We start from the raw sequence: 13,616 nt of genomic DNA, 5'->3' as shown, positions 1-13,616 counted from the left end.
ATACTAGTGATAAGGTTAACAAGATCGAACGACGGTAACTATTCGTAATTCCACTAACCATCTGAACTAGTCTGCTATTGCCCTGGATACAGTGCACCCAAGAGAGCCAGAGACCCAATGGGATTGCTTTTTATACCCCTGTTGGCCCAGCCCTCTAGTGATCATGTGGCGCTACTGATTACACATTAACCCCTTATGTACATGCACATATAGAGATCACTACATTCCTCTTTTCTTCGTGTTACATATTTTCTGTATGTTGTAAAGAAAATTGAACAAACGTAATGGATGCAGTTTGCAAATGCATTACATAAAATCAATGAGTTAGTCTGTCAGATGTGAATATATTTAGTCTTAGGATTTTTTCGCTTGCGTGAAATAGGTAGACAAATTATGTTATGTTCAAGTTGTGATGATACAAAGCCAAGTAATATTTATGAGTCCAATCTTAATAAAACATTTTGTGAGTCCAAACTTTATGAGTTTGTTCGGTTGAGTTGCTTTCTTCTTCTGTTGTTGAAGTGCTGATGTTAATGTCGTTATTTCTTTGTGAACGTCGTCAGTGTTCTTGTGTTTAAGTGACCATCAAGCCATCATGAGGTGTTCGAATGGTCGAATCACTTTGTTGTCTGATTTAGACTTTCTTTTTTTTATACTTGTGGTAGCGATTCTGTGTTACACCGTTGTCTGACCTGGACTTTTTCCTGTGCTTGCGGTATTGATTCTGTCTGTCATCTTTGTCGTCTGACCTGGACTTTTTCCTGTGCTTGTGGTATTGATCTCGTGCGTCATCTGCCTTGAAAGCTGGCATGTTTGCTTGTTCTGGAGCAGATGTGAATTTGTGAGATTCTTTGCCATGCCTTGGCATGTTTGTAGTCTTGCCATTGTTTTACAGTGTGCTGTAGCATTGTCCTTCATTTGCAGAGTTGTACCATGTTGTACAGGTAATTGTTTCATTGTTGTTGTTTCTGTCATGTCAGTCTCGGTCGCTTTTGTTGTCGTTCTTGTTGTTGTCGTTCTTGTTGTTGTCGTTCTTGTTGTTGTCATTCTTGTTGTTGTTTTTGTCGTGCTTGCTGTTTCTGTTTTTGTTATGCTTCTTGTTGGTTTTGTTGTTGTTCTTGTAGTTTTTGATGTTGCTGGTGTTGTTCTTGTTTCTGCAGCGCTTCTTGCGGTTTTTGTTGTTCCTGTTGCGCTCAACGAGTGTTCCGTGTGGATGATGTGAGTCTTTGTCACAGTTATTGGTGTCAGTGTCCTTTGTGGTATCTGTTACATTGAGCATTTCTTCTTGAGAATTGTGAGAGTGATCTGATGTTGCATTGATGTTGGTGACATCAGTCATTTGTGGTGGATTTGATTCCTCTTCTTTGCTTCCTTGGGACTCCTCTTCCAGAGTCATTTCCAGTTCACTTGAATCATCTGTGATCTCTTTGTGCTCCTCTACTGGTGTTATTTCTGATTCATTTGAATCACCTTTGGTTTCTTGGTGCTCCTCTTCTGGAGTCAAAATCTTCAGGATTTCTATTGATGTGGTCTCTCAGGACTCTTGGTGCTCCTCTTCTGGAGTTAAAATCTTCAGGAATTCTACTGATGTGATCTCTCTGGACTCTTGGTGCTCCTCTTCTGGAGTCAAAATCTTCAAGATTTTTCATTGCTCTCTCTGTGGAGTCTGTCATCGCTCTCCCTGTGGAGTCTGTCATCACTCTCCCTGTGGGGTCTGTCATCGCTCTCTCTGTGGGGTCATGCAGTGTTCTCACTGTAGAGTCGATCTGTGCCCTCTGTGTGGCATTGTCTTCTTCTGATGCTGGGATCGGCATATCCGAATAACTCAGCCATGTCTGGGTAAAATTGTGTGTATTGTTCGGTAGACAAATCATTTTTTTTGTTTCGGAGTTCTTATCGTTCTCTTCATGTTCAATGAACAAATCATATTCTTGGGTTTCGGATTTGTCATTGTGCTCTTCATTTTGTGTGCTGCAGACTGCTTGTTCCAGGGTGTTGTGAAAGTTATTTTCAACTGCTGGTGTAAGTTCGGGCATTGTTCTGCCCTTTGAGATGAGAAAATTGGGTTTTGCGGCTTTACATTTCTTTTTGTTCATTTGCGTGCATTTCCCTTTTAAGTGGGCGTGGTCCGGGTCCTCTGATGTCATGACGCTCATGACATCATGCATAGGATTCGATTGCGCATGCGCACTTCGAGTTTCCTTTATTGTGCGCTCTTTTCGCACTGCGCATGCGCGGCTTCTCCAGTGTATTTTGCCGTTTTCCTTCTTTTTGAGAAGTGCGCATGTGCGTACTGACCGGAACGCTCTCGCTCAAGATGGCTGCCAATCAAAAAGCGCTGTTGCATCGAGTGAGATTCTGTCTCTGCCTCGTAGTGAGTGTTCACGCCATTTTTACCGATTTTGTTTTCTAGATACTGATTCTGTGTTTGTAAAGACTCACAGTATTGATTTTGTTTTTGTTCATAAACAAGGCATTTTTGTATAGCAGTTCCGAGAGTTAGATACTTATTGTGTGAAAGTTCTTCCTTCAAATTTTTGTCAGATAGTCCATAAATTAATTGATCCATTATCATAGTGTCTCTGAAATCAGCATAATCACAGCCTTGTGGCATTAACTTGAAATTTGCGATAAAATCAGTGATGGGCCCTCCATTTCTCTGGCATTTATGGCATAAGTTAAATCTTTCCAGCATCTCACCAGACTGACTCTTATAGTGTTCATCAAATTTTTTGAGTATTACTTCTATTTTGGTGTTGTCTTCACCTTGTCAGTAAGTAAAGCAATTATAGATTTCTCTAGCTTCATGGTCTCCTATTGAGAGTAGTAGTGCTATTTTCATTGTGTCAGAGACTGTGCTTAAGTCATTAGCTGCAATAAATATTTGGAATATCTCTTCAAATCTTTTCCAGTCATAATTTAAATTACCAGTTGTTTCCAGCTGCCCTAGAGGCCCAATGAGTCCCATAGTTAGTCGTCGAGGATCCGTTTGCTGCAAAGTCTTCCACAGTTGCATATCCAGTCTGAATTTTCTTCTCTTTTTGTCTAACCTAATCTAACTAGGTCTGTTAAAGCCAACACCCCTGGTACCATGTTTTGGTACCTGTGTGGTAGGTAACATGTGCTACCCAAACCTTGGTTAGTGATGAGGTCTTCTGAATCTCGATGAAGAAGACTCAAACTCGTCCAGTAGTAACAAAAGGTTTTTTGAGTAAATATAACAATAATTGCATGAGTTCTTTACTTTAACTTTGATACAAGTGATAAGATTAGAGTAAAAGAACTGAGTAAAGAAAAGTTTATCAAGAGGGGGATGTGATGAATATCACACTGACCGCAGAACCGGATGAAGTCCAAAGAGTACAAATGAAACCTGTATCATGTAATTATCATTAAGAATCCCTAATATCTATTGGGATAGAAACACAACAAATAGAAGTATAGATAAGACTTAAATAGTTCAAACTACCCCAAGTAATGAATGTACAAAGAGACATTATCTTGGGTTGATAAACATAAATTCTTCCTAACTAAAAAAATCATTACTAAAAACTTTAGCAAGAGACCCATAGGTCCACAGAGGTAACATGGTGCTGAATGACTATTAGTCTGGCTGCATTAAACACTGATAACAGGTCCATACAATCAAAAGACAGAGGAGCAGAATTAGGCAATTCAGCCCATCGAGTCTGCTCCGCCATTTAATCATGGCTGATATGTTTCTCATCCCCATTCTCCTGCCTTCTCCCCATAACCCTTGATCCCCTTATTAATAAAGAACCTATCTATCTCTTTCTTAAAGACACTCAGTAATTTGGCCTCCACAGCTTTCTGCAGCAAGGAGTTCCACAGATTCACCACCCTCTGGCTGAAGAAATTCCCCTTCATCTCTATTTTAAAGGATCGTCCCTTCAATCTAAGGCTGTGCCCTCTGATTCTAGTTTACCCAATTAATGGAAACATCCTTTCCATGTCCACTCTATCTGGGCCTCTCAGTATTCAGTAAGCTTCAATAAGATCCCCCCTCATCCTTCGAAACTCCATCGAGTACAGACTCAGAGTTCTCAACTGCTCCTCATATGACAAGTCCATCATTCTGGTGACCATTCTCGTGAACCTCCTCTAGACCCTTTCCAAGGCCAGCACAAAACTGCTCACAATATTCCAAATGGGGTCCTACCAGTGCCTTATATAGCCTCAGCAGTACATCTCTGCTTTTGTATTCTAGCCCTCTCGACATGAATGCTAAGATTGCATTTGCCTTCCTAACTGCTAACTGAACCTGCATGTTAACCTTAAGAGAATCCTTTACTGGGACTCTTAAGTCCCTTTGTGCTTCTGATTTCCGAAACCTTTTCCCAGAATGCCTCTATTCTTCCTTCCAAAGTGTATTTCCTCCTTTTCCACAGTGTATTTAATCTGCCACTTCTTTGCCCGTTCTCCTTGCCTATCCAGGTTCTTCAGCAGCCCCCCTGCTTCCTCAACACTCCCTGTCCCTCTGTATATCTTTGTATCATCTGCAAACTTAGCAACAATGCCCTCAATTCCTTCTTCCAGATCATTAATGTACATCGTGAAAAGTTGTGATCCTAACACTGACCCCTGTGGAACGCCACGAGTCACCGGCTGCCATCCCGAAAAGAATCTTTTATCTCCACTCTCTGCCTTCTGCCAGTCAGCCAATCCTCTATCCATGCCAGTACCTATGACTCTATGATTCCCTGCCTCTGGGTTCCCAAAGTATCACCACCAATGCCTCCAAAATCTCTTTAGCTATCTATTTTAGAACCCTGGGGCGTAGTCCATCTGGACGGGCGATTTATCCGCCTTCAGATCTTTCAGTGTCCCCAGAACCTTCACCTTAGTAATGGCCGCGACACTCACCCCTGCCCCCTGACTCACTTGAAGTTCTGGTATGCCACTGGTGTCTTCCACTGTGAGGACTGATGCCAAGTACCTATTCCGTTCCTCCGTCATTTCTTTGTTCCCGATTACTACATTTCCAGCCTCATTTTCCTGTGGTCCAATGTCCATTCTTGCCCCTCTCTTAACTTTTATATATTGAAAAAAACCTTTTGCAATCTTCTTTTATATTACTAGCCAGCTTACACTCATATATAGTCATAGACATCGAATTTACAGTGCAGAAGGAGGCCATTCGGCTCATCGAGTCAGCACCGGCTCTTGGAAAGAGCACCCTACCCAAGGTCAACAACTCCACCCTATCCCCATAACCCCACCCAACACTAAGGGCAATTTTGGACACTAAGGGCAATTTATCATGGGCAATCCACCTAACCTGCACATCTTTGGACTGTGGGAGGAAACCAGAGCACCCGGAGGAAACCCACGCAGACACTGGGAGGATGTGCAGACTCCGCACAGACAGTGACCCAAGCCGGAATCGAGCCTGGGACCCTGGAGCTGTGAAGCAATTGTGTTTTCCACAATGCTACTGTGCTTGCTCATCTTCTCTTCATCTTCTCCTCCCTTATTGCTTTTTTTAGTTGCCCTTTGCTTGCTTTTAAAGGCTTCCCAATCCTCCGGCTTCCCACAAATCCTCGCCACCTTGTGTGCTTCTTCCTCTGCTTTTATGCAGGTCCTGTGAAGTTCACCATCCTTAAATAAATAATGCTATCCATGAATAGCCGTCTTTAAAAAGGCCTGCTACAAACAACTTCCGTTCAGGTTAAAGGTACCAGACTATCCCCGGCCTTCAAAATGTATATCTATATATAAATCTACAAACATGAATAGCCTTCTCTAAGACAGGCTGCTTAAGACAGACAGGGATAAGGAACATCTGGCTATTCTAGAGAAAGGGAAGAAAAATGTATAAAAAAGACACAGATTCGATCGAACTAGCACTCTTCAGGGTAGTATCCTCGGCCCAACCATCTTCAGCTGCTTCATCAATGACTTTCCATCCATCATAAGCTCAGAAGTGGGGATGTTTGCCGATGACTGCACAATGTTCAGCACCATTGACAACTCCTCAGATAATGAAGCAGCCCCTTGTCCAAATACAGCAAGATCTGGACAATGTCCAGGCTTGGGCTGACAAGTATCAAGTTACATTCACGCCACACATGTGCCAGGTAATGACCATCTTCAACAAGAGAGGATAAACATCGCCCCTTGACATTCAATGACATTACCATCGCTGAATCCCCCACAATCAACATCCTGGGGGTTACCATTGATCATAAACTGAACTGGACTAGCCATATTAATACTGTGGCTACCAGGGCAGATCAAAGGCTAGGCATCCTATGGCGAGTAACTCACCTCCTGACACCCCCCCCCCCCCCCCCCCCACCCCCACCCCCACCAAAACCCTGGTCCACCATCTATAAGGCATAAGTCATGAGTGCAATAGAATACTCTCCACTTGCCTGGATGAGTGCAGCTCCAACAACACTCAAGAAGCTCAACACCATCCAGGACAAAGTGGTCCGCTTAATTGTTCCCCCTTCCAAAAACATTCAAACTCTCCACTAGTGTCGAACGGTCGAAGCCATGTGTACCATCTACAAGCTGCATTGCAGTAACTCACCAAGATTCCTTAGACAATACCTTCCAATCCCACGAACACTAACATCTAGAAGGACAAGAGCACCAGATCCCTGGGAAACCCACCACCTGGAGGTTCCCCTCCAAGTCACTCACCACCCCTGACATGGAAATATATCGCCGTCCTTTCACTGTTGCTGGGGAAACATCCTGCACGTCCCTCCCTAACAGCACGGTGGGTGTACCTACACCTCAAGGACTGCACCACGGCCTTCAGAAGGCCAATGAGGGGTGGCCCTAATCAGCAATGAGCACATCCCGTAAATGCATTTTTAAAAACTCTTTTTCTCCTGTAAGAGGGTGAAGTCAAGGTTCTGATCCGTTAAACAAGTCATTCTGGACTTTGTAAGTATGGATTTCTTACTGTGTCAAAAGTTTTGAAATGGAGAAACCTTCTGGATATCCATGTGTAAGTATATTTCTCTTTTTGTAAAGACAAACTGTCAGCAAATTTACATTTTGTAGTCTCTGTAAATCTGTTCTATATTTTAAAATATTTATAATAAACTCCACTAACTATATAAACTGTGTGCGTGTGACATTGAGTAAGTTTAAGTTCCTGGAAGCTCGTTAGGAAATGATAGGGTGGAGATGTGGACTTAAGTAGAGTGTTCTTTCCAAGAGCCGGTGCCGACGCGATGGCCGAATGGCCTCCTTCTGCACAGTCAATTCTATGATCCACGATTTCCGAAACGGGTTCAACAAAATGAATTGTATTAATGGAATCCGTGAAGGGAATTTTATAAATAGGCTCAGTGAAGGTGATTAAATACATCGATGACTTGAAGGGTTTTCCATAAATGTGTTCAGCGACAAGAATTGGGTAAACGTCTAATTGAAGGAAATGATGAGCACGATTCACCGGAAACAATTCCAAGTCCGGCTTTGTCTCGTTTGGCGGGATGTTTCCCGATGGCTGCAGTGCCAAGATTGACACCGTTATTCAAGGACACTTAGTGGGTTTGTTTGGGGACCTCGTGGAATTTCTCCCCGCCACATTTAGAGAGATTCTCTGCACTAGGGAGCTGAGTTCACCAGCGGGACTGGCTCCTCGCAGACCGGGTGAAGCACGATCAATTGCACAAAGACGAGAGCTGAATACAACTGAGGCTTTATTACACTAAGATGTGTGGCCTCCTACAGCAGCTGGCGAAATGGCTGCTGTATGGGGAGCACACATATTTATACTCCGCCTACTGGGTGGAGCCAGCAGGCAGGGACTACCCCCGTACCTGTAGTACAGGGTCTTACTGCACACCTCCTAATATATACAACAGTGGTGATGACCACACCGGGCAACTATTTTGAAACGTTGTCCCATTCTCTACACCTTTCCCTTTCTGGACCATCCACTTTCAGGACCCCCTCCCCTTTCACACCCCAACCTTTCTTCTGCCCCAGCAACCTCCCCTCTCCCCCACCTTCGTGGGAATGGCCCCCTCAGCCCCTGACCCTTCGCAGTGCCAACCTGGCACCTGGGCACCTTGGCACTGCCAACCTGGCACTCTGGCAATGCCCCATCACCCTGGCAGTGGCCCTAGAACCCTGGCAGTGCCAACCTGGCACCCTGACACTGCCAGGTTGACACTGCCAGCGTGTCCAGGTGGCACTGCCACATTTCCAGGCTGGCACTGTCAAGGTGCCCAGATGCCAGGGGAGAGCCAGGGTGCTATCCGTCCCTGTCCCCACCCACCGGGGGGGGGGGGGGCTAAAATGGCTCGCGACAACACCCCTCCCGGTGAGGTGCCATCAGGCCTGGTCTACGACTGTGGAAGCCAACGCTAAACAGCGGCCAGTTAAGGCTTCGCTGGCGCGGCCGTTGACTCCCGCTTGCCGGCTGAATACCGCGTCGGGATTTTTAAACAAGCCGAATGGTTCATTTAAATATCATTATCTGGATCACGCCCAGCGAGGGCCTGATCCAAATCACGGCAGATGCCACAAGTCAGGTGACTGGCACGAGGTTTCTTGGCTGGCGGATCCCGAATTGTTGCTCTCTCGCGATTCACCCATCCTGGGGGCAGCGGGGTGGGAAAACACCTCTGAACAAATGGGTTTGACAGATACTTAGATATGTTTCTGGACCAGCCTCCCCGAACAGGCACCGGAATGTGGCGACTAGGGGCTTTTCACAGTAACTTCATTTGAAGCCTACTCGTGACAATAAGCGATATTCATTTTCATTTTCATGTGCACGGAGGATATGGAATGCCGGAATAGTTACATCATTGGGAGAAAACCATTCGGTCCATCTAGTCTGTGTTGACCCCAAAGGAGCAATCCATCTCTATTCACTCTCCCACCTCCATAGTGCAGCTGATTCTTCCTTTTCAGGTAATAATCCAATTCCGGCCTGAGATCTCCGATTGAACCGGCCTCCACCACACGCTCGGGCAGTACATTGCGGACCCTAACTACTCGCTGCCCGAAAAAAACTCCTTCTCGTCTTGTCGTTGCTTCTTCTGCCAATTACCTTAAAGCTGTGTCCCCTGGTTCAGATTCACCCACCAGAGGGAGCAGTTTCTCCCCATCTACTCGGTCCAGATCCCTCACAATCTTGAATTAATCTCTCGGACCCTCTCTCAACCGGTGCTTCTCCGAGGACAACGGTCCCTATTTCTCCAATCTGTCTACCTCACTGAATATTATGGGATATTAGGCGGGTGTAAACTCACCACTGGCCCAGCCAGTCTGGAAACGCATTTCGCTTCCTGCCAGAAGTTGATGGGTTTCAATCTCTTTATTTTCCTAAGGAACCGGCTACCACAGCTTCCACAGGTCTGGGCAACATTGTTGGAGTCGAGTTTCATTGAATTCTCCATCTTTCCAATCCTTTACTGCAAAGGAAAAATAAACCAGTTTTTTTATTCTCTACTTTGGATAACCCCTCCCCCACTCCTCCATCCCGCTAAGCATCCAAACATGAGAGTGAATCAAAGAATGGTCTAGGATTTGGAAACTAATCACCTCAGTCTCAGGCATTTACTACAAGTTATAACGACGCATAGGAGGCTGACGGCAAACTTGATGTCGATTTATTTACAATTATCTACACAGTGGGGGCAGCACGGTGGCACAGTGGTTAGCATTGCTGCCTACGGCGCTGAGGACCTGGGTTCGAATCCCGGCCCTGGGTCACTGTCTGTAAGGAGTTTGCACATTCTCCCCGTGTCTGCGTGGGTTTCGCCCCCACAACCCAAAGATGTGCAGGGTAGGTGGATTGGCCACGTTAAATTGCCCCTTAATTGGAAAAAATAATTGGGTACTCTAAATTTAAAAAAAAAAGAATTTCAAAAACAAAAAAAAAAAAAAATTATCTACACAGTTTTGCAGCAAGCATCATCTCACACCCAGTACAATCCGAGCTGGGGGGGGGGACAACTAACCACCAGGCCCTGACTTGGGCCTGCTGTTAATCACTGCTCACTGTGAGCCCCAGGGGGGTTAGTCTGCGCCCCCAGCCTGGGACGCTCGTATTCCACCAGTCCCACAGGGGGATCAATGAAGGTTTCCCCGTGGTCCTCGTGGTGGGGGGGGGGGGGTGCGGTTGACACAAGAGTTCCTCACGGTAGTGCCTGAGGCCCACACATCTCCAGTTGCTTCATCAATGACACTCCCCGTGTGACAAGGTTGGATGTTGTGATGTTCATTGAAAATTTCAGAATGTTCAAGGCTGTTCAGGTCTCTGAGATACTGAAGCAGCTCATGTCCATTTGCAGAAAGAACTTAATTCTATTCACAATTGGCTTGATAAGCAACATTCACATCACACAAATGGCCATTTCCAACAGGCGAGAATCTAAACATCTCCACATTGGCATTCAATGATGTTATTGCCATTGTTGAATTCCCCACTATCTAAATCTTGCGCTTACCATTGACAAGACATTTAACCAAGTTGAGGTATATAAATACTGTGCAGCTCAGAGGCTGCAAATTCTGTGGTAAGTAGCTCACCTACATCTACAGGCAGTACAGTAGCACAGTGGTTAGCACTGTTGCTTCACAGCTCCAGGTCGATTCCCGGCTTGGGTCACTGTCTGCACATTCTCCCCATGTCTGCGTGGGTTTCCTCTGGATTTTCCGGTTTCCTCGCACAGTCCAAAGATGTGCGGGTTAGGTGGATTGGCCATGATCAATTGCCTTTCGTGTCCAAATAGTTGGGGTGGGGTTACGGGGATAGGGTGGAGGTGTGGGGATAGGGTGGAGGTGTGGGCTTGGGTAGGGTGCTCTTTCCAAGGGCCGGTGCAGGCTCAATGGGCCGAATGGCCTCCTTCTGCACTGCAAATTCTATGTGACTCCCCAAAGCGTGTCCCCATCTACAAGGTGCAAGTCAGGAGAGTGATGCAATAACCCTCTCTTTCCTGGATGAGTGCGGCTTGAACGACACTCAAGAAGCACGACGCAATTAAGACCATAAGACCTAGCAGCAGGATTAGGCCACTCGGCCCATCGAGTCCGCTCCGCCATTCAATCATGGCTGCTATTTTTCTCATCCCCATTCTCCTGCCTTCTCCCCATAACCCCTGATCCCCTTGATCAACAGTCCCTCCGACACTGGTGCACTGTGGCAGCAGTGTGTACTATACACAAGATTCACTGCGGCTACTTGCCTAACCACCTTCAACAGCACCTGTCAAACCTGGGAGCTCTACCATTTGAAAGGACAGGGGCAGCAGACAAAATGTACCAGGACCACCGACAAATTTCCCTCCAAGTCACACACCGTCTTGACCTAGAACTAGATCGCCGTTCCTTCACTGTCACTGGCTCAGAAACCTGGAGCTCCCTCCCTAACAGTGCTCACATTTTGGGCCAGTTTGTATTTGATCGCACTCCTACAAGGTGCCTTGAGATGTTTTACCGCATTGTCAGTACTATATAAATGCAAGTTGCTGTTATTCACTACCGTTCAGTACTGACAGTCTGGGTCAGCGTTTCCACAAGACTTTTGTGAAGATTTTACTGTTCTTGGTCCCTGTTACAGGATGGGTTTGAATCACACAGATGAACTACATTACAACATCAACATTTCCAAACGCTTCGAAATAATTGTCAAAACTTTACCTGAAGCTCTTTATTTCACAATTCCGATCTGAAAGATTTTGAGACGACGTGTTTGTGTCAGAATAATAATGAATAAATGAGCCTGACTTTAATCTGCAACAGACCCTGATGAGTGGCTCATTTGCAAAATGATTTACATGAAGGCGTGTCAACTGGAGATGTTGCCAGGGAACGGTTAAAACCTGGAATGCTCAAAAGACCAGAATTGGAGGAGTGAAGATAAGGTGGATGGTTATGGATGGGGCTGGAGAAATCTACAGAGATAGGGAGGGGGTGAGGCCGAGGTGGGATTTGAAAACAAGGAGGAGAATCTTTAAATCAAAATGTTGCTCGATGACAGGGAGTTTGAGCAGAAGATGGTCATTGAGCAGAAGATTGAGAGGAGAATGGGGCTTGGTGCGAGGTAAGACACAGGGAGCTGAGTTTTAGGTGACATGGGGAGGCAGTAGCATAGTGGTATTGCCCCTGGACTCATCATTCAGAATCCAGGCTAATACTCTGAGGGACTGGGTTCAAATCTGCATCACAGCCTGGTATGGCAACTGCTCGGCCCAGGACTGCAAGAAACTTCAGAGAGCCGTGAACACAGCCCGGTCCCAGTCCATCACACGAACCTGCCTCCCATCTTATTGACTCCATTTACACCTCCCGCTGCCTGGGGAAAGCGGGCAGCATAATCAAAGACCCCTCCCACCCGGCTTACTCACTCCTCCAACTTCTTCCATCGGGCAGGAGATACAGAAGTCTGAGAACAGAAAAGGTGCAAAGGAGATTTACCAGGATGTTGCCTGGAATGGAGAGTAGGTCATACGAGGAAAGGTTGAGGGTGCTAGGCCTTTTTTCATTAGAATGGAGAAGGATGAGGGGCGACTTGATAGAGGTTTATAAGATGATCAAGGGAATAGATAGAGTAGACAGTCAGAGACTTTTTCCCCGGGTGGAACACACCATTACAAGGGGACATAAATTTAAGATAAATGGTGGAAGATGTAGAGGGGATGTCAGAGGTAGGTTCTTTACCCAGAGAGTAGTGGGGGCATGGAATGCACTGCCTGTGGAAGTAGTTGAGTCGGAAACGTTAGGGACCTTCAAGCGGCTATTGGATAGGTACATGGATTAGGGTAGAATAATGGAGTGTAGATTAACTTCTTCTTAAGGGCAGCATGGTAGCATTGTGGATAGCGCAATTGCTTCACAGCTCCAGGGTCCCAAGTTCGATTTCGACTTGGGTCACTGTCTGTGTGGAGTATGTACATCCTCCCCGTGTGTGTGTGGGTTTCCTCCGGGTACTCCGGTTTCCTCCCACAGTCCAAAGATGTGCAGGTTGAGTGGATTGGCCATGAAAAATTGCCCTTAGTGTCCAAAATTCTATGATTAACCTAGGACAAAAGTTCGGCACAACATCGTGGGCCGAAGGGCCTGTTCTGTGCTGTATTTCTCTATCTCTAACACGCACGAAGAGCCTCAAAAACAGCTTCTTCCCCGCTGTTACCAGACTCCTAAACGACCCTCTTATGGACTGACCTCATTAACACTACACCCTGTATGCTTCATCCGAGGCCGGGGTTTATGTAGTTACATTGTGTACCTTGTGTTGCCCTATTATGTATTTTCTTTTATTCCCTTTTCTTCCCATGTACTTAATGATCTGTTGAGCTGCTCTCAGAAAAATACTTTTCACTGTACTTCGGTACACGTGGCAATAAAAAAATCCAATCCAATCCAATCCAAATCCCACGGCAGATGGCATTTTAAGACCACAAGATCGAGGAGCAGGATTAGGCTCCCCGGCCCATCGAGTCTGCTCCGAGATGGTGAAATTTAATTTTTTTAAAAGGTTTACAGAGAATCGAATATGGGGGTCCAGCCCACAGTCTCTCAGGAGTCCCTGAGACAGTTCAGAAGCCAGTGCCTGCTGCTTTTGCAGACCTGCTTTGCAGAAATGGTCTGTGTTCCCTTCTTCCAAAATTTAGCTG

The 13,616-nt window shown here is 45.8% G+C and overlaps 1 protein-coding gene across 3 annotated transcripts in view; it reads right to left on the bottom strand.

Annotated features, from left to right (window-relative positions):
- Nucleotides 1-13,616, bottom strand: part of LOC119975066 (multidrug and toxin extrusion protein 1-like) — a 132,815-nt gene that overhangs the window by 64,036 nt on the left and 55,163 nt on the right. For 2 of the 3 annotated variants that reach the window (XM_038814563.1, XM_038814565.1), the window contains exons 1-2: nucleotides 11,641-11,699; nucleotides 9,249-9,410 (exon numbers count right to left, since the gene is read on the bottom strand). In XM_038814563.1, the coding sequence (XP_038670491.1) occupies nucleotides 9,249-9,395 (147 nt within the window). In that variant the 5' untranslated portion in view covers nucleotides 9,396-9,410; nucleotides 11,641-11,699. Of the gene's footprint in view, nucleotides 1-9,248; nucleotides 9,411-11,640; nucleotides 11,700-13,616 lie in introns of those variants that run through there. The other variant, XM_038814564.1, reaches the window with a different exon arrangement.

The sequence above is a fragment of the Scyliorhinus canicula genome, chromosome 12 (genome assembly GCF_902713615.1).
Source record: "Scyliorhinus canicula chromosome 12, sScyCan1.1, whole genome shotgun sequence".
Classification (NCBI taxonomy): domain Eukaryota; kingdom Metazoa; phylum Chordata; class Chondrichthyes; order Carcharhiniformes; family Scyliorhinidae; genus Scyliorhinus; species Scyliorhinus canicula.
Note: the sequence above shows the minus strand (reverse complement) of the source record. Positions and strands in the feature narration are given on the sequence as shown.